The following is a 27,288-nucleotide window of genomic DNA, read 5'->3' as shown; positions in this document are numbered from 1 at the left end:
AGTGATTGCATACACTGATAACCAAATCTCTTCAGGTGTTGAGTTTCTTCCATGTATAACTTTGCTGTTTAAAAAAAGATTAAAGGGCAAAACAAATAGACAAATTATTCTTCCGAAGCTACCTAAATGAACACAGCAATATCGTACATCTGCTACCATCTTCCATCCAAAACCTGCCACGCTTCCTGGTGGTTCACAAGTACTCTGCGCACAGCCCTAGTTTACAAATGGCAATTTAATCGTAACACTTCAGTTGAATTTCAAGAATCTAAGGCATTCTGCCTTACAGCTTAATTTAAAAATACCTATACAGGCAAAAAACCTTTTTTAACCCGACATAAAAAGGACAACAGAACCTCAGGCCAGGGAGCATTTCTTTACCTGAACGGAAAGACCAACTGGAAAAGACCTCTTAAAAGACTTCTGTAGTATCTGGAAATAGAACTGAAACCCAGGGTTTGTCACAGCCCTGGTGACCTGCAGGCATTAACTGCGCTTCAAAATATGCAAGAGATTTAGGAAACAAGTTCTTTTTTTTCTATTTTAATTTTTAAAATCTTGTATTTAAAATACAATCAAATACCCGTATTGCAGATTTTACAAACATTCCACTCGTTATCTGACTTTATGGACAGAACTATATTGCTTTGTTAAAATCTAGAAACTCTAAGTATATAGCGTATGTGTATTCACGCAAACTTAAAACTTGAAATTTCAAGTATGACGATAGTGTCAAAATAAACGACTACGCCGGTTTGATCCCTCTGGCCAAATCTGCATACCCAGGGCAGGCCACACCTGACTGCAGAGCACTCCAAGGTTTATTTCAATGGGAATGAGTTAAAAACCCCAAAAATTTCACCAGAAGTTATAGAAAATATTCTTGAGATACCAGCAGAGATCAAAGCTGTTGCTAAGTTCTTCACCTTTGTTTTGTCACCAAGTGTCATTTTAATGCTATACTAAGTTAAAATAAGTTGTTGTTGTTTCTTTTTTTTTTAAAAAAAAATTTGTGGATTTCAAGAGCCAAAATAAACAAAACAGAACAAGTATGGCTGTACAGAACATCATCAGAACCGTTCTTCCAGAAGCTGGTGCAGAAGTTCAGTTGTCCATTATATGTGGATTTTAAAACAATGCAAGACACTTTAATAATCAACATTCATTCACAGACTTAAGGCAACTGGTTCATGAAATCGCTGCTTTCTTAAATGCAAACTAATGACATGGTTCGTCTCACATACAACAGGTCACAACCATTAAATGGTAATGTCTCTGTGGGGTTATTTATTGTCTAATTGGAAGATTGTTTGGTCTAATGCTAGCGAGAAAGTCTTTGAATTTTTTCAGCCATTCCTATCATACCTGCACAACTAACTACAACCTGAATACTTCCCTGCAAACTGTATTTGAAGCCTAGAAGCTACAGACACAGTTGAAAATACTGCTCAGAGAACAACTTTTTTGGCAGCTTACAGTTTCATTACTCTGAAGTCAAATACAAAATTAAACTATCTCAAACCGAAAGTAAACGTTAATGGACTAACCAGAATCCATACGTCCTTTTTTTTTTAATTTTCATTTTTTTAAAACAATGTAGGTTTTAAAGTTTGACAGTTTTGTGTTTTGTTGTGGCACAGAATTATACAGTACTAAGGTAATGCCAGCTGGTAAGAAAACAAAACGGTGATGCCGTACAGACTCACGAGTGTCACGGGACTGCCTCTAACATCCCTCGCTATGGGAAGAGCGAGCGGCTGGCGCACAGCTGCGCTGCACGGGGGCAAGTCATCTTTCAGTCTTATACTGCACCTACGACAATCTACTCACTGACCTGCGTAGGCTGGCCTGCCCCTCTATGAATGAATTTGTTAAGCTGCTTCACCAATGTTTTAGACAAGGATGGCAATCCAAGTCCGTCGCAAAAGGTTTCTTCAAAGTCGTCAAGACTTTTCAAGAAAAATAGCAAAGGCAAAGGGATCTACTATTCAGAATTTAGCACAAGGCTAATTAGAAGCACCAACTACTCCATTTGGCTTTCTCGGACAACAGCCAAACACAGCTGTAATTTTTATGTTTGTAGATTTCTGGTGCGGAAAATAGTTAAAAGGTGACGCTGGAAAGGAAAAAAAAAAAAAAAGGCGTGCCTTGTTCTTCAAAGGCTTACAATATTTAAAAGTTATTCTTTTGGAAGGGTACCTGTGACACTAGAGAAGATGCTAAGCAGGTTCTCAGATTCAGAGATAGAACTTGCTCAACTCCAAAGCCATACAACCACATTTAGTCTAGGCTAGTAACTTCTGCCCTTCTAGTAAGACTTGAGAAAGCTCCCGATCTGTACCTTACACCTTGAGGAAGAAATACAAATCAGAGATGTGGGAAAAATACTTTTTGCATTTTTATGTACCAAAAAAATGAGTGGGCTTCATCCCAATTCAAAAAAAAAAAAGATTCTATATCTATATATATTAAAAAAAAATCCTTTGCAGGTCACCTTTAACTGAGTTCTCTGGTATATCAGATACTGTAGGATTAATACATAGGGGTGGGTTACGAAGCCTGCATTTTATTTATTGCCCAAGTCTGCAGCTTACAGAAAATGTTTCATAGCACAGGCACAGTGGCAAAAACAGTATAACAGCCGATGGTCAACTCCATTTGGTGAGTATACAGTAGCAGCAATTAAAAGAAAAAAGTACTCCAAACAGCTCAATACAGATCCAGCTTACCCAGATGGGTTTTTTAAAGAAAAGAATCTTAAACTAATAAATAGACCTCCTCCCCATTCTCCCAAGATAATGGTTTTCCAAAAAACGAGAGGCATGGCAGTTGTGCGTAAGCAGAGACAACAGAACTTCGTCTAGAAGAAAAGGCGCTTTAGATCTATTAGCCACCTTATCTTCTCAATTCCATCATTCCCTAATGCTCAAACAACTGCAGATATGTTCAAAACTGTGCCCAAAATCGTATCAGTGAAACAACCATGTAATCAACCCAAATCACCCCTCCCAGAAACGCTTAAACCTTCTGAGCATGACAAAATGTAACACAATGTCATTGTGGAGACAGGAACCCAGCATCTTTGTTTCCACTTTTTCCTTTGTTATATATTACAGTGCTCTATAAAATTTTTTCCTTTTTCCTTTTAAAGCATTTAGACAATACAAGACTAAAAGATGTCTGGAAATACGTCTTATACAAAAATGAATTTTTATCTTAAAATAACATTCAAAAAGGCACTTCATTCTGTAAGAAAAAATTCAGAGTCAGGTCAACTGCTCTAAGCAGGGGGGTAAAATTGTCTGCATAGTGGGAGGGGAAGAAAGGGAGAGAAATTCAACTGCTGAAATACAAGCTTCTTTTTTGGCATGTTTTAAGAAAAGCTGATCCAGTAAAAGATGTCCGTTTATGAAATTCGTTAAAAGAGTCCCATTTAAAATAGCTTTTTTTTTTTTTCCTTTAAAAAAGTAGTCTGAACACATGACCTTAGGAGTCAGGTTTCTGAAGGCTTAAGAGCATCACTCATGATTGTCCTTCGTGTCCAACGTAACAGGAAGATCAAGAGTAGCACTTCTGACAGGGGTGACCTCCCCAAAGCTTACATTTGAAAGAGCTGAAAAAGATGGAGACAGCCTCTAGCAACTGCAATCTAGTAGCAGAAGTCAGTCAAAGTTAAGGGCTACCTGTTGCAGAGTTTATGAAGCATACTGTAAACTTCTTCCTCTTTGCTTAGTCCTTCAAAGAAAGGAATAAGATCTAGCAGCTCTGTGTCTGTCATGTCATCAAACCAGGACTGCACAGGCACCTGAAACAGAGCAACCAATAAATACTGAGATGACTTTGTGATGTGAAGAACACGTGAGTTCTGCCTACGTAGCTGTCCTGTAATACCGACTGCCATCACAGAAAGGCAAACTGCAAGTCATTAGCATTCCAGTGGAGTACCAGGGTCAAGCCCACATTTTTCTGGTATGCAACATCAACCCCAAACCCAGCTGTACAACAGCTGACCGGCCAAAGTGAACTGTAAAACAGCTGACACGCAGCTGACCTCCTCCTACGTATCCAGGTAACCTAAATGACCCGACACTGGGCAGCTCAGTTGCTCTGCTGCCTTGATATTCAGAATAGAATGGAAAGAAGATACAGGCTATGAAGCTGTACTGACACTTTATTTACGGGTGAGTCTTTTTTTTCCCCTTTAAGTATTATCAGGGTGAGTCACTAGACATAGGCATGCAGCAACAACCCCTTCTGGCATGAGGCTGCAGAGGAAATATTTAAACAGCGAGTACAGAACAGTTCTCCGATTAAAATAGAAGACCTTGAGAGCAGGTTCAGAATATAATGCATACAATAACACTTCTTAAATATATGGGCTGGATTTGGGGAAGGAGTTCTGTGTACCTTCACTATGGAAGTATACTGAGGTCTTTTAAAGACTATCTTGGCCCTTGTTACGAGCTCTGGTTTCTGCAGAGACTCGCATATCAGTTAGCTAACAGCACTTTTCTATACATGATTAAAGCTCTCTGACAAGGCCCTTGATTTCATCTTCCAAATTTCTACAGCTCATTATTTTCTTGGCACTGAATTCCGAGACACCAAATGACGATCTGGATCAGGTTTTTAATTTTAACCATGAACATAAATTAGAGCTACAGCTCCTGGTTATTATAAATAGCAACTTTAAACCATGTGTGGCATCAACCAGAAAAATGTTTTCACCCAATCGTTTAGGGCATCACAGTATCAGGATCCGAATTTAAAAGCTGACTGCTGCAAGATAAATAGCTCATGTGAAAAAAAAATGCTATTCTGGAGAGGCAGGACTATGCAAAACAGGGTTCCCGATAAAAATTTCCTACGTTAGAGTTTTAACAGTTCACAAAAAAGGCAGGCTAAAAACATCAAAGAAAACATTGCACAGCCTGGTTGTTCAAAGTCAGTAGATCGAAGGCGAGTTCCAGCTTGCTGCCCTGGCAGCTACAAAATTGATGTTACCATCTGTACCGATTGCAGCAATGGATGGAGCAAGTGCCAGACCATTCCATCAGTTTCTGGAGCTGATATGAAACACACAGTGAAAATGCGCACACTCGCAATCATTCTCCCTTGAAGTACTGTTGCCTGCCTTTCATCCTTATTCCTAAAACTTGATGAAATTGTCGACTAACAATTCTAACTGTGAAGCGAGTTATCACAAAAATACTTAAAAGGAGAGGCATAACAACGCAATAGGATATTTTTTTTATTTCCCCTTAGCTACGAATACAGAACTCAGAGAGTAACCAGTAAAGCATTAATTGCCTTGTCTAATAAAGTATTTGCATTCACACAGTAAAAAAAGACGGGAGTACCAAAGGCAGTTCAAGTAATCCATCCTTTCTGTAATCACCACTCCAAAGAACACAAACTATGCTGGAGGGCAGCTTTGCTTTTTAGAGCTAGGTTATTCAGGTTCTACACTGCTTGGTGTTTCTCAAAACTGATGGACTTCGTGCCAAAAGCTCAAACTGAAAGCAGATGAACAGCCATGGCTATGACACACTGTCAAGATCAGTTTGCCCATGTCCTTCACCATTCAGCAGTGAATACTAGCACCTACCTGCAGTTTAAGAAAATAGAGAAACTAATACAAGTTAGCATTCTGAAAGGCTCTTTTCTGAATCAGAAAGTTTGGGCAAGGACCAGAAAGATAAAGGTATGCTTGAGTACTCTGAATACTAAAAATACTTACTGCATTTTCAGGATGGAAGATGTAAGATGCAGGAGAATTATCTACTATAATAACTTTACTCAGCTCACGTCCCAGTCGACTGAGATCCTTCACATAATTTCCTCGGTGGAAAACACAGGATTCTCTAAAGAGCCTTGCCCTGAACACACCCCAGCGATCCAGTAAGTCGGCTACTGGGTCTGCATACTTAAAAATAGAAGTTAGAAACATGAAGTTAGCAATATGCAGATAAGGCTAATTCACAAAACTACACAAAGAGACACAAAATAATTTCAGATAAAAAGCCCTTTCTTCATTTTCTTCCCTGCTCCTTGTTAATTAACTTACATGCCTGCAAACCTGAAGTGATTAATAGACAGATAATGCAAAAGTAGGACAGTTATTTTTCTACGGACGGCTAACTTGTACTCTAATGTTTTCTACGATTTATCGGTTAGGGTTTATTCTTAGTTACCCTAGGAGTTACCTAGAAGTTGATGGATCCAGAGATCTCACCTAAGATTACCATAAAACCAGCCAGTGCTAACAGAAAATCTATATGAAGCCATTTCCACAGCTGATTCATTTCCATGTGCCTCTGAAGAGAAACTGCAATGAACGCATCTGGGCTTGATGTAGCTTTTTCCAACGATGCCCTTGGAGTGACTGGGTTAGTAAGAATCTTAAGATTACCAAACTGCATAATTGGGCCATAAAAGATCAAACAAAGATGTTATTAGGGGAAATACCCACGTACATACTGGGAAATTCTCATTTTATATGTAAGATGATACTTTAAGTGAGGCACAGCTTAGAATCCAACAGTTGATATAAACTGTCCAAGCAAAACTATCCAAATAAACCAGAACACGAAATATCCATGTACTGGAAAATAGATATAACTTTTTTTTTTTGCAGGACAGGAGTTACCATTTTCCTATATTTTAAACTAAGAAACAAAATTGATGTTGAAATCAATCGTCTTTTGACTATGAAAACTGCTAGGCATCTACCTTTGTATGAAATTGTTCCATTATTTAGGATTTTCACAATGTGACTGAACAGAACAGGGTAGGCAGAGCGCAGAGAAGAGTCCTCTGATAATGTGGCACTATAGCAGATCAGACAGGGTCCTGTCCCCTTCCACCATCTCTACGCTAGGCTGGAGTAAAAGCTTACTAAGCTAGAACATTATTTAGAAATAATATAATTTTACAAACAAGACACCACAAATACAATACACTGAAAGAAGTGAAGAATTCAAGATGTCTACTACCGTAATGTCTACCACAAAACTACCTACGACGTACTACTGCTACTGGAGACCAGAGGGCACAAAATATTCCCGTTGAGGTTTCAAGCTTTACAAAATGTCTTTTTTTTTTTTTTTTTTTTTAACTCCAGATTCCAATTGCACCTTGGCAGAACAAAAACGTGTTCCCAATTTTCAGACACGGTAAATTTCTGAATCACTGATTGATCACGTAGATAGCATTAAATACAGAGTATTTTATTTCATGCCCAGCTTTAATATACTGCTTTACTTGCATGCTATTCCTTCTAATTTCTCACTATAACCATGGTAACTTGTAAGCCTTTCATATTGGCATTATGAGCAATGCATGGAGGCTACATTATGAGACAAGCCCATATGCGATGGTGTTACCATGGAAACACTTACCCACACACTAGCAGACAAAGTACACACTGTCAGACAAAGCAGCAGAAAAGAGGGGAAAAATTAAGATAGTACCAACTGTGGAAATGATTTTCCATAGAAAACCCAACCAAAAGTCCACTAACCAGCACCATAATGAGATGAAGAAAGGAACATACCTTGGCTAGACTGGCTGTGAAGAGTACACATTCAAAGAGCTCTCCCATCCTCTGAAGAAACTCATCCACATGTGGTCGTTTCAATACATAAACCTGGAATGACAATGACTATTTAGGTCAAATGGCATTTAAGGTAAAAGATCAAAAAAAAACCCCAAACCCAAACCCTAAACACTCCTGTAATCCTAACACTTGAAGACACAAAAGTTAGCATGGAAGCAGTTCAAATGAAACGCTGCAAGAAAAAGCCCCATAAGTACACAAGATAAAAGCAGACATCCAATAACGAGAAATTTGAATGCATGGGTTGCCAAGACCCATGCTGATTATGCAGTTGCAAATACTGTGCATCATCTGGAGGGATGCTTCTTGAAAAACCTCATTAGAGGCAAAGAGAGACAGGAGGGCTTCTCAAGAAGCAAGGATTCAGATCTCTCAACCGAAACGATTTTGGTGCTGGTGTCTTCAGTCCTGAAATGCTTTACAGAAGAAATAAATCTGACGAAACCTCTGTAATGACAGCAATTGCACAATAGGGAACTGTTTTCTTCCTGTGGCTAATTCTTTCGTGTTTTAAATTCCAGACGCTGAGTACCATATCTTGGTACGGACAGTTCCCAGTCATCGGGCTCTGTGGACAGCTTTCACCAAAAAAAAAGCCTTCATGGCACCAGGCAGAATGTCTAGCAAACGCTGCTTTCAAAATCTGGTGGCAAGGTCTGCAGCATCTTCTACCGTGACCTTGCCATAAAGACGGTAAATGCTCCGGATCTCTCCCCTCTTGAGCAGCTTGGTTTCAGCAACGTTATCTTGCCTTTTTGCACTGACAACCATACAGGCACAGCTTGGCTGCCTCCTGTCAACAACCTGATTAATGAATATGAGAGAGCCTCCTCGCCTCTCTCTTCAGGGCAGGCAAGATGACTTGCGTTCACAGAAAATACCAAGATAAGATAACTGCTGCTCAGAAAGCTTACAAGTAGTTCACAATACACTGGGAGGCTGAAGAGGGGAGTCAGCTTGAAAAATATTTATCTATCTTGTTTGCACTTAGATTAGAAGTTGAGAGGAAACACTGGCAGCATTTTATCTTCTTTGTTTGGCAAATAATCCTTAATACTGGAAATTTCAAGTGAAGTCTGGCATATAACTGAATTCAGGAAGAATTGCAGGACTGATGCAATTTCAGGAATTTCTTTCTTTGATATGTAGAACTAGAGTAATTGCATGTCTTTTACTAGTCTTATTAATAAAGAGGTAAAAAACATACGGCACCCAGAGAAAAAGCCTGAAGGAGAAAATTATGGAAATGCCAACTTGAGCTGAAGTGTAACAATTAAAGCCTTTAGCAAAAGAAGAAAAAAAAGTTGCGTAACAGGGACTTGAAATTGAAAAACCAAATCTGAACGCAAAGTTTTATTAAAAACATGTATGATGGAGCTGTACCTTAATGACTGAAGCAGAAATGTTAATTACTTTTCCACTTTCTGTAACATATAGCTGATAGCATGAAGACTTGATCTGCTTTAAAAAGTTTAACTAAACTATTTCTGGCCCTTCAAATTCAAGCAATACATGCACACTTTGCTACAGATAGGAATTTAAACCCCAGATTTAATTTTTATTTTTAAAAAAAGCCACAGCAGCATTTAAATAATTAAGTGTGACATTTTATGAATTAGACCGTTAACAGCCGTACTTCAACACCGCTCTCTTCGCAGATAATTACAGCAAAGTTTCCTGTATTTCACTAGGCATAAACCAAGTAATTTCCTCTCCTATAACAATGCAACTAATTTTCCACTTAAATTTTACTACACAAAGTTGTTCTGTAGTATTTCCTTTCCAAATTATATCTTTAAATCTTTAAAGGCACAGGCAAAAAGACAGCCGCAGTCCCTCTGCACCTGGGTACCCAGAAAGAGACTATCCGACTTGCCAGTTATAAGAGGAAAGATAGCAGGGTACAAGTTACTCCTTAACTCTACAGTTCATGATGAAGTTCTTAATTCTTTAGCCTTAAACTATATTCCTACACTATTTTTGAGGGCACAAAAGGGATACCACAGAGTCTTAAAGTCATTCTTGGATAGTAAACTCTGGAATTCAGTATTAAATTCCCTTTTAAAACCTAGTGTTTTCAAAAGCCACGGCAAAAGAAGTCTCGTCTTCGCTCTCAGTCCCTATCTATGCTTGTGTCAGTGAACTATTTCCACTTGGAATGTAATTACAAACTCCAAGCCAAGGATATGAATTTGGCTGCTTGCAACGTAACCCACCTCCTCCATAAAGGCAGCATACAGTAAATCAGCCCCGTAGCTACAGACTGAGAGCTCCTTAACCACAGGCTTGTGGACAGGAGTGGCCTTATAAAAGCAAGTATTTGTAATATGCGCTCTTTTGGCAATTTGTAGCTCTCCTACTACTGCAACCAGACAGTATTAGCTGTAAATACACGGCATTTTTAAGTTGTATTGTCTCCACTCTGCAGTTCAGATCTCCTGATCCACCACAGAGCGCCCTCAACCTCCTCTACTTGAATTTCTCTTGCTGTTTCGCTTTAAATCTTACCTATTGGGCTCCGGCCAACAGAACTGCTCCTCATTTTAAATGCTTTATTAATAATAAATATGATCTCTTAGGACAAGGTCTCACCAAACTCTTCCCTTAATTCTCTCTTTTTCTAGAAAGCCCTAACTCCTTCACCCCCCCCCCCCCCCCTTTTATTTTTTTGTTTTAAAAACACTGGTATTTTTTCCAGAACAGCACATATTAATACTCTGGATGGTTATTCCCCTTGAAGTTTTTTTTTGAGAAGTCCTACTTAGAACTGGAAGCAACTGCAAGCGTACTGGTATCCTGGGCTACCAAATCTCTTTGGTTTACTTCACATAATAAGCTTTCTTCAGCTGACAGTGCAGCTCTTTTCTCCTCTTCCTCCTCATTTGGAATTTTTTCCCCTTTACTTTGTTAGCAGCTGGACTTGCATCTCAATGCCGCATGGTTATTTGTGGCTTGGCTTTTCCCTCCGTTGCCTGATGTCTTCAGTTTAAGTCTCTAGACTAACTGGCTCCTGGCATTTTTCTGAGATTTATATACTGTCTTCGGAGCATTAAAAAAAACCCCAAAACCTCCAGTTTTTCTGTGTTCTACACTCACTAATTTCTCCCTTATCACAGTAAGAATTTAGAGGAAAAGAGTCTTATTTAAAATGAACCTTACTCTTAAAATATTAAGGCACAGGTCAGGCACTAGGCATGTTTTCACAGGATTTTGTACTTACAGCTGCTAATGGCAGAACACGAGTAATTATCTTTAATTATTTTTAAGCATTTGGTATTTCCACATACATTTTCTATACCTCAAAGCAGTCTTAACCTAAAAAGACTCGGTATTTGTAACCCAAAAGAGAAGCCCAGCTCCATTTTAATCAATTAAATAGGACACAAAGAATGGCCTTTCAAAACCAGCTTCACGATAACAAAATCTTCAAGTCGTGACAAAGAAATCTGCCCATGACAACTCAAGCTCCTGTAATGTCCTGTTTCGTGGGCTGGATGCATCTTCTTAACAGTGAGCAGAAAATAACACGCGTCCTTGAGCCTCGTCTTTCTGGTTCACACAGTTGCGGTTGCCTCCCAGTGCAAGTAACCAAGAATAGGCCAGCAAGAATGGATACAGCCTATCCTGGATTACTTGAACCAGGCCACAGCCTTCTGTGAGGAAATGAACGAATTTTGTCCTTTATAGAAAGAAAGTTTATTATTCGAACAGCATTTCCCCCCACCAATAAAAACCATTTTGTACATTACATTCAAAGTATAATGCCAAATATTTTTTTACCTTTCAGCAACTAAAAATAAGCAACTCCTAATTGAATATAAAAACCCCTTAAAAACTAGTTTTTCTCAGTTAATAAACAAATTACATTCAAGAATGAAAATCCAAGTAACGCCAAACCAAACTCTTCCTGGCTGCCCTCTTTACTCTTTGACACCGAGAGCAAGGCACGAAGGCATTGCGAGTCAATTTGGATAAAAGACAAAGGACCACCATACCCTAAAAATCTTTACTCATTGGGGATTAAAGCTATATTTAACAGACAGTTTCTAATCTGGGGGTTGTGATCACCCTGCGCTCATTAAATGGGAAGCACGCTCCAGAAGAGAGGATGAGTTCTTGCAGAAGTTACGTCAAGGGTACCAAACAGGTTGAACATCTTTTCTCTAGCCACTACTTTCATCCTCAGTAAACTTCCTCTAAAGAGCATTCTTAGTTGCAACGCATTTCACTGGACTTCCCACAGTTTCTCACTTATAATTTGGTAAAGCAGGGGACCAGCTCTAATTTCCTTTTATTCAGAGAACCAGAGAGAAATGAGAGAACTGGCCAGAAGAGTGTCAGCTTGCATCAGAACTGCCCTTTTGTATCCGTGCCATCATTTCCAACACAAAGCATGGGATTCATCTCCTGTAACTTTAGCTGCCCTGTAGAAGGGAACAGTCTCTGCAGGCATCTAAAGACCCGTAACAGAAGGAACGAAAGGTACCTCCACACATGAGTTATTTCCTTGTAAAATAAAATGACAAATCCTTTCTAAAGACAAGGTAAGTTAGGCTAGAGAAAGGAAGGTGGGAGACGGACAAGGGGCGTTCAGAAAAGCTGTTTTTTAATCTACAGAAGCTGGTTTACCCAAGTACCCTTTAAGTCGATGATGATTTGAACTGTCCTCCCTATAGAAGAACAACAGACTCTCTGACCTTTGGATTATAAACAACATAAGGGAAAATAAACTCTCCGAACTAAAGATGGCCTTTTTTGAATACCTCTGTTGCGCAACAAAAAAGTACAACATTTACCATGAACAAAACTTGTTAGATAAGTCAGTCTCAAAACTCTTTCAAGCGTACAGCAATTGAATTTGCCAGAGCTTATATTTTTGGTATATGAGATCTGAAGAATCTAGTATAATTTCAAACTTCTCTCCGAACAGGCACTTCTGAAATGGTATTCTCCAGTTGTTTTCTGTGGGGTTCTGTCTAAGGCAGAGTTCAAGTGCAACAAACAATACTCTGTCGGACAATCTCCTGCTCGATAAGATAGCTGGCTTACTGGTAAAGCAGGTAGGGATACGCACTATGCACAGTATGATTCCACAGCATTTCATATATCCTGTAATACTTTAAACAGGTGGAAGTATTTCTCAATGCCAATGATTGATCTTTGGGTATATAAACTGCTTAAGAAAGTGGACAAGCATTATACAGATGACAAATTCAGATGGATAACAAAAATCATTGATATCTGTTCAGTTTATGATCTAAGTGAATAAAAAGTTACAGGTTTGAAGAAGGAAATGGTTGTCAAAGCTCTACAGCCTGTGTTAACGCTCAGACTAAGCCAGAACATCCACTTTTGCCCTTCGGATTACCACAGTTCAATAAAAAAGACCGCTGGATGATAGTACATTACTTTGCCTGCAGAGGTATTACAAACATGGGAACCCAAGACTCTGCCTGTTCTGCATCTGTATAAATTACCTTTACTTCAAGGACCACAAATTCCTTACAATTAACTTCACATCAACCACCCATCTATGACTGAGATCTTTACCTATTTTAGAGATTAAGGACTTGAAATACAAAAGGATTAAGCAATTTCCTTGAAAATTATGCAGGAAGTCTCCAGCAAAGCGCAGCCAGAGACTGACTTCATTTGACCTTCTCTGTCAAGAGCAGCCTTCCCCCGTTCACTTTTAGGCTACGGACAAATCCACTCCCTTTAACCAGTTGGGTTTGGTCCCGTCTAGGCACATCTGGAATGCCTAACTGCACTACGTTCGGTGAAGAATCTGAAAGCTTGCAGTGGGGAATGGAAAAGCAACGGGCTTTTGAAGTGCTTGACTGTAAAGCCCAAACAGGCTTTTATTGGGTTCTGTTTCAAAACGTAAATATATAATCTTGACAAGCTAAGTGATCACAATCCTAGGGCATTCAAAACTGTTAGGCAACCTATTTTATTCCCTTTCAAAAGCATTCTAGAGAGTTTTAGGAGAGAAAATGTCTGCATTACAGCACCAAACACAATTAAAGCCCCCATCAAGTGAGGACAGACAGTATCACAATACAAATCTCCCAAAATATCACTTATGTATTTTAAGTATTCAGCTCTGGTGAACCTTACAGGTTTAAGTACCCTAGATATTGATTTTCTGCATAAAACAGGCACAGTGTAAAAACTGTCAAAGCAACTATCACTTTAAAACACGTTTCAGTCCACTGACTGATACTTGATAATTATTTTAAGAGTGACAATTACATGGATGGTTTTCATAACAGGAAATCAAACAAAACTATGAACTAACTTTAAGATCTATCAATTATTCCAAGATCAAAATACCAACATATAAAAATAATCCACATAAAAGACAACATTTCAAAAATTAAAGTATTTAAAATCTCCACTGAATCACATCCAGGGAAGATTTGCAACTCAATAACCGCATTATCTTTAACCTACACCAACCAACACAGGATGTTTCAAACAATTTTCAGATTCATATATCAGAAAGGCTCAACTCCACATTAACCAGTAAAACCCATCTCCAGCAACAACTTTAATGTCTGTCTGAAGAGGAAAATTTACAGCACTGTAATTTATTTCATTCAATGTTTTCAGAAATGACTACTGATTAAAGCCACCAAGCTAAGATAGACGAAGGCGACTGATTTTCACATTATGGGTGTTCTACATTTACTGAAAACCATTTCACAGAGTCTTAAGTGAAGTTCTTAAAGACATAAAAATTAGCCTCCTTGCAATTTTGTCTGGACCTTTTAGAGATGCTGGAATGTATATAAAGTCCGATCAGAGGAACTTAAATTACTGACATGAAGAAAAGGGCAGAGAACTTTACATAGATTGCCACAAAAGGAAGAACAGACATTTCTTCAGTTTAATACTTTTACAAAGCTTTGTCCGTATGAACTAAAAGCCAACTAATGTCCTGTTTGTCTGCGGAGGGAATGAGAAATGCAGTATTCGAGTAGTTTTTTCTGGGTCTAGCAACGTTTGAAAACCCACCCTTAGATAATTTGCTGTTTGAAATTGTTTTAAAATTGAGAAACAGACAAGTATTGAAGTCTTGAGAGAGATAGATTCTGGAGAACCGAAAAGCTAAAATCGAGATGTAATAGTTTGAAACTACTTACCTGATCGAACAGGGATACCTGTTTGGACGATACATTCCAGAGTACACAGCTTTTGTATTTTGCAAAAGGACAAGTAAAGAAGCAAATGAAGAAACATAATGTTCTGGGACATTGAGGACAGTTCCGCTACTAGATCAACGCTGGACGAACAACAGTGCTTACCTGATGTATGGTTCCATCAATTTCAACAGGAACGATGAAATCAGCATTGCTAATTGGCTAGAAACAATAACAAGGAAATAAATCAACATTAAAAATAAAATCATTAGAAGGCAAATGTTAGAGGTGTGAAAGAGAAGAGTAATTACTTCTCAGGAACAAGTTAATAAGCGTTCTTGACTCTACAGGTCCACTCTGTGTGTGCCCCTTTACACACACAAGTCAGAAGCCTTACACGGCTGTATTCACCACTTTGCTCTTCTCTTGTATTTTTAAGCTTCATACAAAGCAACACGCTTTACGCTTGAATAACCCCCACTACCGCTGAGTGTGTTCACCAGGTTAAGTATCTATTTGGATAACTCTTTCATCTAGTCTGTGTGGATGATGACAAATTCAGCTATGTGCTTCACACATTCTACTCTGGGTCATCAATTAGTAATTAATTAAAAATAAAGACAGTGTTAAAAGTAATACCTAATGGTTATATTTGGATCACGAGCAGCAACAAGCTGCAACAAGACTTAAGTCGTTTAGTTAAATGATTCTTAAGATGCAACACCTCGAGAACATGCTATACCAACAAAATCAATCATGTAAAGCTGCATTTTTATTCAAAAGGGAAGAGCAGGCGCACTCTGCCCAAGTCCTTGACTCCATTTTTCTAGCCTGTTCAATACAACTTATTTATTAAGACTTACTGTGGAAAAACTGCTGGTCAAGTAAATTTACTTTGGAAAGCAGAAAAATGTCCTTGTAGACAGTTTAAGAGCACACAGTCTAATCTTGGCTAGATAGTAGTGGTAGTCAGGGGATCCACAGCTAAGAATGTTTACTGGTTCAAATGGACATCAAACTTGGCGCAATCCTTTCGTATGGCTCAGGTGCTACGTTATGTCCGTGATTAAAAAAAATAAATAAAAAAAAAATCACGTAAACAAGCCTGGCTGAAGTTTGTAACTCACTCCATGATCCGCAGCTTGTAAACGGCTGAGATACAGAGCTGCCAAATATAGTTTTAACAGGACTGATTAATAGACATTAGGCTTCATGGATAACAGCCTAAAACGAAGGCTGGGAGTAGTCTGGCTGGTAACTGGTATGGTATTACTAAGGCTAGAAAGCATCTTTGCTCAGCTCTATCAGATTTGCAAAGACTTTCCCACCTGGTTTTCTGCATCAGCCAATAGACTGATCTTAAGTACCAGCAAAAAGCACGTTCCTGAAGAATGTGAGAGACAAGAAACGGCCTTCAAACCCATTTAGGAGGGTGAGGGGTGCCAAGAAAGCAGAGGAACAGCCAACGTAAAGAGACTGAGAAGCAGATCACAAACTGGTGAGCCTAAACAGGTGCTCTGTGAAAAATGGTAGGGAAAAAAGAATCCTGCAGTATTAACCTGACAGCATCACTTTGATCCCGTTCCCTGGAAAAACAAGATTCTAATTCCACTGTTAAATGACCTCCCTGTGGGGAGAGCAGGAGGACCGTAAGAATTTATATGGAGGGCAACACCTTCCCTCAGTAGCAAAGTAACGAGGAAGATGTTTTGCTCTGACATGTGCAAGTGCTGCATCAGAGGGCAAATGAGAAGCTACGCTGAATCTCCTCATCCTAACCAACCAGTACCGGCAACCAAACCTCCAGAGCAGCTGGTGCTGGAAAACTCCATTCTGTTGTGACTGCTGTGCTAGTATGACCTGAAGAATTCCTCAAATACCCTCAATACCTCAAATACAGATACAACCTAGATTTTTGTTTAGCTGAGGTCAAGCAATTTCCAAGATAGAATCCACATTTTCTACCTCTGAAAAACAAAAGAGGGGAAGCTCCCATCTGCTACCTGCATGAAGCCCCTCAGACAGAGAAGATACCCTGCAGCATCTCCAATAGCCAGAGAACAGGCACACAAAAACATGCTGAAGCTTCACTTTAAAAGAAGCCCAAATGAACTATCAATAAGACTCAGCCACCGAAGTTTTCAAGTGGGTGCCAGCTCTGTGCATGCTTTGAAAAGGCTTGCACACACTTGAAGAATTTATGCATGACGCCCTTAAGCGAGATAAATATTCTGTACCAGCAGAAAAAGAATAGGTCACTGCAAGTTGCAAAGGTTTTGAAGCCCACTGCTAAAAATACAACTATTACTAAACTTTCTTAACAGGAGCAACAGCAACCAGATGTCACAGAAAAACCACACCTGTTTAGACTACCTAAGTTTTGCTAACAACTAAAACTCATCCTTAGACTTTGTAGCACTAAGCAAACCACTCAACTACATATTTGCTTCCTCCACTTATACTTCAGGTACTACATAGCTTTCTGGTTGGCACAAGCGATGAGGAAGAGAGCGTGGACTGAGGTTCTGTGCTTCATCATGATGGGAAGACAGGAGAAAAGTCTGCAACAGTTTGCTGGGTAAAGGTTTCTGGGGTTGCACACGCGAAGCACGTACATGTCTTGAGTGGGAGCCACAGGGACAGGGCGTGAAGGAAGACGTCTTTCCATTGAAAATCTTGACTTTAGGTAGAACTGTTTCTATTTAATAAAAAGCTTCAGACTTTTAAATGTTCTGAAAGTGTTTCACAGATAGTTTTGAGTATGACTACATTCCAGACTTGCATGTGGTTTAATTCATTTTATACAAAACCGTGTTTACATCTCCTTGATTTAATAATTTATGATTTCTGCTTCTATTATTGTTTCATGATGGGAATGATAACTATAATGTCTATCTATTCCTTTTTTACTCTTGCCAAAGCACCCCAAACTTTATTCCTTTAATATGCACTTAACATGAAAGACTAGTACCTCCTTAAAGCTTCACAAATATGCAGGGGCATAAAAATACAAGAATTACCCTCCTTCAGATGTTGCTGCTTTCATAAAACAGCACTTTAAATACTCTGCCTCACTGGTAGTGTTCAAAAAAAATTACCTGCATTTGAAATATGAAGCCTATTTCATAACAGAATTATGAATTCTAAAATGTGTTTTAAATGAAGCCTTTTGTACTAAAAATCACAAATTTATGTATGCTTTTACAGCTTTTAAGTGGGGACATGCCTGGGTAGAGCAGACGTGTTTTTTTGGGGGGGACTGGATGGGATGGGACGGGGAGGGGAACGGAGGACACGCAGAACCAAAACCAAAACCAAAACCCCAACTAAAAGAAACTGCAAAAGTAACTTGATTATTCAGGCAGAGCAGCTGAGCAGTGTGCATATAGGTGTTAAACCCCCTGCTCTTATGGAAATCCATCGCTATTTTTGATGACCGCAATGGCCTTGCTTCAGCTGAAGTATCTCCCTTAATGAGAGAAGATCCACGCAGCACCGCTGACGGTGCCAGCCACTGACCAACTACAGCCGTTTCCTCCAACACTTGCTTTTCTCTTACACACTCCCATCACAGGGCTTCACATCGAGATAATGCCATCGTAGCCCTAAGACTCTAATACTGTGGAAACTGCAACGTTTGCCTAACACTATTTACTTCACACAAAAAAGGACCAGTTTTCTTCTCCTAACACAAAACATTATTCAGTGTTCAAGACTAAGTAGAATAATCTTTTGATTTTTCTTAAATAGCTGTTTAACATCATTTAAATGCCCATTAAATATCATTTGGATAAATGGGATGATTAAAATGAACCCACTAAGAAAACACTCTGCAATAAAGACAAACCTCAATCCTACAAGAAAGGATTTACACTATATCAACCATTAAACATGTATTTCTTTAAAATGGTTTAAAAAAAACCAACACCTAAACTGAATCTCATTTTGTTTCAAAAACCAGGAAAATCACAGTACAAACTTACCCACCACAGCATTCAGAAAACAAACTTTACTTTTAACATTTCCGATAACACTAAGCCTAATACTTCATTATTTTCATGTAAATCTAGACTTAAATTCAGCTTTCCCTTCCTATTTTTGACTCTTGTTTAATTAGGAAGGCATGGTCCCCCCTTCCCAATCCAGCTGTGTTTCTAATCTCCCTGAAAAATTCTCAAGTGCAAGTTCAGTCTGGGTATGGAAGACAAGGATCTGGCACCGAGGTTAAGAGGTTCCTGTACGCCACCACAAATTGTTATATATCATTAGGCACAATAAAGACAGAGAAGAATCTTAGTTTCAGTTTGAGGCAGAGGAATATTTGTTCTAGTATCTCCATATAAGTTCTTCTTGTAAGTCAACAAAGACAGGCTGTTGCCAAATTCTAACCACAACATCAATTATGGTTTGCATATTTAAATGCTGGCAACTAAATATTGCAGGATTAAAATGCTGAGTTTATGCTAGCAGTGAAAAATGGAGTGCAACCAAGAAGGCTATAAAGCTGGTGGTAACTCTAGCCTGCTACTAATAAGGAAACCTACCACTGATTCTTAAAAATTCTCCAGTAGCGAAGTATAAAACCAGTGCATGCTTCACCTTGCCTGACATTTGCAAATCAGAAATGCAACCAGTACTCTGAGCCGATTTAGGTTCTTTGTATTTCTGAATTCTCCTATTCTAACTTTAGCCTTATTTAAACAATAAAAAATGCCACTGCTTCCACCACATGCTGAAATCTGAACGGTTATAAAAGTTGCTTCTACAAGATGTCTGACTCAACAGCAACAGCTACATGCTATTTCCTTTCCTGTTGTGAAAGCTAAATACTTAACAAAACCAAACCAAACAAAAAAAAAAAACAAAAAAACCCCAAAAAACCGAACAAACAACAAACCTTACTGCAATCGGTACAGCAGCCTGACATGGAAAGCTATCTTCTCCAGCAAGAGTACAGCAATCACTGGTGCCCAGCATCTACTGCTTTAAGGTACATCTAACCTAGCATAAAGCTGTGCTGAATTTCCATTCTCCTAGACTAACTATGGCATCATTTAAACATCAAAAACGAAACCGTATTTTCAGTGCAACAAGTTTTGTACCCATTAAAATATGGGTCCTTGCTGGAATAGTTACCATTTAACGCCATAAAGTCAACAACCATTCAAGGCCTTACTGCAGTCGGTGTGACTTTCTCAGAATCAAAAAAAATAGGAATGTCTCTGTTACTCCCCTTACAGCTAAATTAGGCTGAATAATCATAGGAGTAACGATGAGAACTACCAGGCATCCTGGGGGAGCCTGTAAGACCAGTTAATGTGTTAAGAAGCTTAACAGTTCCTGCAACATTCACTGAGAGATTCAAGTCGCAAAAAAATTCGCTTTTGAATTTACTTACCTTAAATGAACTGTGCACTAAAGTTTCATCTAAATCAATGACCACACACTTCTTCCCATAGTCTGATGCTGTCAGTTCTGGCAGGAGGTATTTAGCTGGTGGCTAAAAACAAAAAGAAGAAAGGAAGAAAACAACAACAAAAAAAAGTAAAACCTCTATTGAAGGGGTACTCTTCTGCCAACATTACTATTCTAGTAGTTACTGGGAACTGAAATACATGACTCGAAGTTGAATGTTTTTCAGGGCTCATCTCAAGTACATGTATGGAAATTAATGGCTCATGCAATACCCATACAGACTTCTGCGGGTTTTTTTTTTTTATTTTTTTAAATGAGAGACTTGTTTAGAATGACCTCCAAGGCACTGGCAATGAAAATGGTAAAACACCACCACTAGCAAAAAAAAAACCCAACAGTAAAAAATGGGACATTTGACATATTTTCCAGTGACCCTCTTCCTAACGCCTTCACTTTGGATGCTGTTCTTCTCCTATTCACAGTCAATGCCACTTCCAGCCTTATCACACTGACGGACATTTACACAAATCGTCACTTCTGTTTGCCATGAAAGATGCTAAAGTGGAGAAATCAATCCTGAAGAAAGCCAGCATTACTAACTTTATCTTCCAGGACATGTCTCCACTCTTATTTCCACCACTTGTGAGGGTGCTGACCACAAGCTTTCATGTGGATTACTTTCCCAATCAAGGTATTAAAATCGCAGTAAAGAAAGCTCTCTTAAACCAGGCTCTTCTGTAGTACGTTGCCCTGACTAAAAATGGTACCAATTACATTAATTGCCAATTTTTCTGAAAGCAATGCAGACCGTCACATAGTCTTCCAATCGCTCATTCCCCACTTTAACATCCCAATCTGCAATACAGTTACGGTATTTTAGCCTTTGGCACTGGATACTTCCTGAAATATCAGAAACGGGAGAGAACGCTTCCATATGAAGCTGAAATGCTGCTGCCACTTGCTTCAAGAGGTTTTTTTTTAATGAAGGAAAAGGACTAGCTTTATAGAAAAGTATCAATAGGGAGAGGCTCAAGACTGAGAGGAAATGAAAGTAATTAAGAATTGGATACAGAACTCTAACGTCATTCTTTTACTATCATTTTATCTGTCCAGACGTTGCTCTGGCAAGGATGCATCTATCGTGTTTTTTGTTCTTTTCAATAGCCTTTTGTAGAGGTGCTTGCAGAGATCCGAGGGCAGCCCTTTGCAGACAGCGGGTGACAAACAGATGAGTCAGGCGCCCTCTAACACCCTACCCCACCAAGTACAGATTATTAACCACTGACTGATCTCAGGCGTCGGCTCAAGTTGATAGATACCGACCTCCTACGTTCTTGTTTAAATGAAGTAACTAACAAATGAAGTTCTGGACTTAAATGAAAGTGTCTTTAGCTAAAGTGTAAGTTATTGGGGGATTTCACTGAAATTGATTTAGTTCCTTATGATTAATGTCAATAAATTCTTCAGCTACCAAAATGGAAGCTGCCTTGCTTACAAGCCACTTGCCTCAATGCATTTTCTCTCAGCATACATCTAACAATGACCTTCAAGAAAAAACAACTGCTGCTTAATGCCTGTAAAGAATGTGTCTATCTCAGTAACCTAACCAGACCAAAATTTATAGGCTACTCCTTCCAGATTACACTAATTCCACAACTGCTTGAGTTCCACCTTTGCTGGTTTACAACTAGGACCAGATCTAAGGAATTCAGGTGTTCTGATACTGATTTCTCGTCTTTGAAGAAAAGAAAAAGGTAGGAAAATCTCAAGAAACCTTAAGCGTACTTTTTTTTTTTACAGAATAATTCAGTTAATTTTTGTACTCTCAAGACTGTTAGTATTTAATTCGAATTTTTGACTACGTAGTCTGCACTGGCAGTTCAAAACCAGCAATTTCTTCTGCTGTGTGACTTCTTTTTCAAACTGAAAATGTATGTATGGAAAATATATAGAAATATATCTTCTTTCATATAAAAATGTTTATATGAAAAATATGAGCACTGTCGTATCGCAGACATCTTTGGTTTTTATATGGAAACTACTATGCCTGTCGTAGCAGTATGGTGGACCTAACACACCTGATACACCTGTCCATTCTATCATCTGGAGAAGGATGGAGATACACCAAGGACTACAAAATGGAAGAACCTTCAACTCTGAGAACCTGAATTCCTTGACTGCATGGTGAGAGACAGCCTGTTCCTGTCCTCCTCATCCACCTGCAGCTCTGCTTTCTCAAAAGCAGTGGCTGGGAGAAGAACAAGCTTACCTGGGGTATCTACACAGAGATGCTGGTTACTGCTAGAGTTTCTCTCCCTTTTCAGTACTGCCTTAGGAGATAATGTGTAATTATTGACCTCACTCTACCTAACAAGACTACACTTCAAGGTTTGTCCAAGGGAAAGTCTCTCACTAGGGCACACCAACCTTTCCACAAGCTTTGGCTCTTGAATTCAATCTGATCCTGCCTTCAAAGACACCTGGTCAACCATTTGCACACTTGAGGATCAGAAGAAATAAATTTTCCGTTTCAAAACTTGTATCTCTGTTGCCCTCAACTTCGAAAACACATTTGCCACCTGATAACCTAACAGGGTCACGGAAACTATTCTGACGCTGAAGGCGCTCTAAGTTGCGAGACTGCTAAACATCTAGCATAGGGCTCTGGAGTAAGGATGACATTTTTGAGGCTTTAGGAACTTAAAGGATTTGTACGTAGGATATTGGTCCATTTGTTTTGCCGTTAGAGCTTTCTGATCTAAAGCCATTTCCACATGCCAAGAGTAGCAAAGCTTTTAGGCAGAAACAAGCATTACTCAATATTGTATTTTAATTTCCTCGCTAATGGAGACATATCCAAGAAGAGTTGTAATTACCAGATTTTCATCATAGTTAATAGCAAATAGTTATGGATCTTTGATAATGACTTTTTTTAAACATAGTAGCTTTACAGGTATCTAAGAAGATTAAGAGTATTTAATTGTGGCTAACAGCAACTCATATTTACTACGCAATACTCTCCGAAAGACTGCAGACTTCCACAGAACTCAGCAGAAAAATAACATGTGGTATCTCAGTACTCTAAGTCCTAGCTTGGTCTTCAATTCCAACAAGACATAAATTGTATACATGTTAAAGCTTTTAAACTAGTCACTGTTTGGGTTTAATGCATTCCAGCCAGGTCTCATGGCTGATCAGCTTAACAGACCTTGTAGTGAAACGACTGCTGCACTGCTTCAGTCCCGTGGAAATAGTATATTCCCTAAGGAAGAAAAAAAAAAAAGGGGGGTGGTGGTGGCAAGAAAACAGGACTTTTGGTTGAAGCATAAACAGCGGGTCAACACAAACCTTTCAGAAATTTACTGTATAAAGCAATCATAACCTTTCTTCCCTGTAGGCCCATATTTCCCACAGAGACAAGTATCAGAGTTAATAAGCCCTTCCTTTGTATATTGGAAATGTTGTCTAGCTTAAGTGCAGCACATTAATTTGCTGTTCATGTTCCCTTCAATTCACACTTTTGGTTGCACTCTACATAACTAACAGCTTCTCCCAGCAGTTACGCATAGAAGTACTCTAACAGAAGAGAAATTATTACCATTTAAAACACAGCTTCCAAAAGCCACTAGCCCCTGTTATGAAACAGGCAGTTAGCAAAATTTCTTCTAGAAAAAGCTGTAACAAGAAATTGTCTCAATGTAGGTGAGGACAGCTGAAAAAACAGTATCCCGATGCTAAGATTTAACTTCTGCAGGGATTCTGAGGACTGCTTTTGGTACTACTCCTTAATACCGGGATTTTAAATTCAACAAAAGAAATGGGACACTCCAACCCATATTAAGTGGGCGCATGAGTATGGCTTTGCATTTCCATCTACTTTTCATTCAGAAGAATGAAAACAAGTGCTGAAGTTGCTATGGACCGACTTTGATTTCTCTACCATACTCCTTTCCAAACAAAGCTCAGAAAAATCCATGAAAGCACAGGCATCCTGAGCTACACTTAATATATTTTGAAGTCAGGTCTATCACAAAGTGTCAGCTGCTACCGTTCTCTCTAATTTTGTGTGCGTTCATTTCAGCCCTAAAAATAAATACTTTTGCAGTATTAGGAAAAAATCAATTAAGCTGCTGTTTAATCTATGTCTTATCTGGAAACGGTTTCAGAATATGACATACAAACAGGATACTTTTCATCTTTAAAAAAACCCCAAAGTTGCACTTTCTCTATTTTCTGAAGAGCCTAACTTGGAGCTGCAATGTTTCTTGCTTAGCAGTTATCTCTACCAACAGCCAAGTAAAAATTCGTATTAATTCAAGTTTTTATATTAAGTGCAATTAATACAGGAAAAATCTGATTCAGCAAAAGACACACTTCACTGGTATGGCACATATGTATGTAAAGCAATGGAAGTTTGCAAACAGGTGACCTCAGCAGACTAACAGATTTATACATGCGTGTTAAAGCTCCAGAAGTCCCCATATTTTGACTGGAGGCTTCAACTTGAACATTTAACGAGCAGGGAGCCAGAAGTGCTCTTTTCAGCGTCTCTAAAGAACACCTGAAGTGATTATATTTGCAATGAGCCTTATAAAAAGTAAATGTCCAACTTAAGTATGACCAAGCTTACTCTGCGTCTGTTTAGAAGATTTTTTCTCCTGGTATGTACAATACATACCATTCAAACAGCCTATTTGTCATCCATGACCCTACGCAGCAAAGCACCAAGAATTTCTGCCTTAATGGGTCTTAATCACACGCTTAAGAGTTGCCTCAGAGTGAACCTCTGGGCTGCAGTGCTCGGGACAAACAGCCCTTGTAAGACTCGCAAAAAGGAGGGCTTTAATTTTAGGCATTTTGCAAATATCATGTTGGCTTTGCATCTTCATTCCTACCACCTTCTCCATACGCAGTTCACTTCTGGCTTTATTTAGACTATTACGTACTAATGCTCGCTGGCTTCTGTTTGACAACGAGAAGCACTCTGATACTCAGGAGAGTAAATGTCACGCAACTGCCTGCGGGTGATGGTTGCTTGACAACACCTGCATGTCCCGCTGGAAGAAGGCATCAGGTGGCACCGGAGAAGAGAAACAAATGTGTTTGAGTCACCTGCTCACTGAGAACTCGACGTCATGACCGCAAAGTTAATTTTACTGCCTCATTAAAGTGCTGGGAATATAGATGCCAGCAAAATTACAGTTGAGCTATCAGGGAAAGAGAAAAAAAAACCCAAGAAAACCCTGCTTGAATCATTAATTTTCCTACCACTACCAAAATCTAACGGAGCACTGCCTTAACATCAGAAAGATGGTGTTCTAGCAAAGTATCTCATTTCATGTTTGCCTCTGACAAAGCTGTACACATCTGTCATTTCAAATTTTTGTTCTCTTTGAATTCTTATGTCATTAATACCTACGCTCACTCTTAGGCAAAATTTTATTCCAGGTCAGCCAGAACTTGTTTTACATTCAAATAACTAGTAGGAGAGCAACTACAGCCACCAAACAGAATCTGGCAGGTATGGAAAAGGAAAAGTAAATTAGAAATCAGTATATCTGAACATCCAAAGTCTTCTATTCCCAGACTTGCATTTATACAAATAACATGCATGTACATGCGTGTGTATACATACATACACACATGCACGTGAACATATGCATGAGCCATATTAGAAGTAATTTTGTATTAGAAATAAAAGGTAAGCAACAAAGAGTAATTTCTAACAGTTCTGAAATCCAAGAAAAAGTGGGGAAGGAGGGAAGTGATCTGCACAGTTACAGTGATCTGACACTACTGCACTGCAGCACGGACAGGGTTCTTAGAGCAGGTCTTGTAACGCTGGGCTACGTGAGAAGGAAAGGAAAGAGGGAAAAATATGATGTCTTGGGAAATATTCAGGGCTACCAAATCCCTCAAGAAAGAGGGCTGTGCCAGCAACACCACACATCAGCACTACTATTTCCTGGAAAACTCTGCAGTAATGAAGTATTATAAACAGCAAAGGACCTCAAAAAAAAAAAAAAAAGTTATTTCCAGATTTAAAAAGTCTAAGTCTTCATCCACATAAAAAAAAAACAAGTAGAAAAGAGCAGCTTTTTGACCAAAAAAGGTTAAACCTAATTAAATTCAAAGCTTTACTTCGAACAACTTTTTTCCCTTCCTTTTATTTAGTTTTGAGAAATAATTCAGATGCCAAATGGCATTCCAAGTTTAATCCAGGGAAGATAAGCAGAAATATTAAGGCCCGTAAAACAGCACCATCATCTCGAACGAGTGCAGTAATGCAGCTATGGTCAGTGTACTCTCGTTTTCCTCAAGTGGCTTGTTTCAAACAAATTCTGTAGTTTCTAACTCTTCTTTTCAAACTGGAATATAGGGAAAAATGAGAGGAAAAGGTTTTTGTAACTGTGTCCCACATAGTGATGAGTCACCTTTTGTCTCTATTAAAATAAGTAAATTCAACTTTGAGACTACATCACGCATTTTCAAAATGATAGAAGTTCAGAAATGAATTTAACTGAGATGCAAGATGAAAACCATGTAAAACCCAAACTCTTTTTTTAGTCCCAGTACAACACGTGCAGTTCAATTCATCTCTGAGTACACAACACTGCAGACACAACATAAAATCCTTCTGTTAACATGCAACACAAACCAGACCTGTTAGGCTGCAACATAAGATGAATCAAAGCAAAAGTTATGAAAATTATTAAAAGAAAAAGGGATAAAAATACATACACTTGGTATAGGCATGACCTGCATCTGGTCACCCTGGGGAAAAAGAAAAAAAAATCACTGTAAGGGTAATGGCTTTTTAAGGGTAGAACAAAGGTCTGAAGCAGTAAATGTAGCACTCAAACATTTTTAAACCAAAAGTTCAAAGTACTCAAGAAACCAGGGTAAAAAAAAAAAAAAATGAAAACAGGATCTTGCATTTTAGTCGCTGAAATGATTGGTTAGTATATCGGCATTTATGATTTTTAGGTGACTGCACTGGTAAAACCCATGCCATGATTAATAAGAGATGATAATAAGAAAGTACCTGTATTTACTGTAACTTTCTCAGCTTTAAGACCTACTAATGGGTATATTTGTTTATTTTCACTG

General features: G+C 38.7%; 1 protein-coding gene across 6 annotated transcripts in view; it reads right to left on the bottom strand.

Annotated features, from left to right (window-relative positions):
• Nucleotides 1-1,006: 1,006 nt before the first annotated feature.
• CTDSPL (CTD small phosphatase like) overlaps nucleotides 1,007-27,288 on the bottom strand; it is an 81,066-nt gene continuing 54,784 nt past the window's right edge. For 2 of the 6 annotated variants that reach the window (XM_075082229.1, XM_075082228.1), the window contains exons 3-9: nucleotides 26,920-26,952; nucleotides 23,387-23,440; nucleotides 20,162-20,263; nucleotides 14,929-14,985; nucleotides 7,556-7,648; nucleotides 5,741-5,926; nucleotides 1,007-3,805 (exon numbers count right to left, since the gene is read on the bottom strand). In XM_075082229.1, coding sequence (XP_074938330.1) covers nucleotides 3,680-3,805; nucleotides 5,741-5,926; nucleotides 7,556-7,648; nucleotides 14,929-14,985; nucleotides 20,162-20,263; nucleotides 23,387-23,440; nucleotides 26,920-26,952 — 651 coding nt within the window. In that variant the 3' untranslated portion in view covers nucleotides 1,007-3,679. The remainder of the gene's footprint in view (nucleotides 3,806-5,740; nucleotides 5,927-7,555; nucleotides 7,649-14,928; nucleotides 14,986-20,161; nucleotides 20,264-23,386; nucleotides 23,441-26,919; nucleotides 26,953-27,288) is intronic. The other 4 variants (XM_075082231.1, XM_075082230.1, XM_075082233.1 and 1 more) reach the window with 2 other exon arrangements.

The sequence above is a fragment of the Phalacrocorax aristotelis genome, chromosome 2, assembly GCF_949628215.1.
Source record: "Phalacrocorax aristotelis chromosome 2, bGulAri2.1, whole genome shotgun sequence".
NCBI classification, from domain to species: Eukaryota; Metazoa; Chordata; class Aves; order Suliformes; family Phalacrocoracidae; genus Phalacrocorax; species Phalacrocorax aristotelis.
This window is presented reverse-complemented; position numbering and strand designations above follow the sequence as displayed.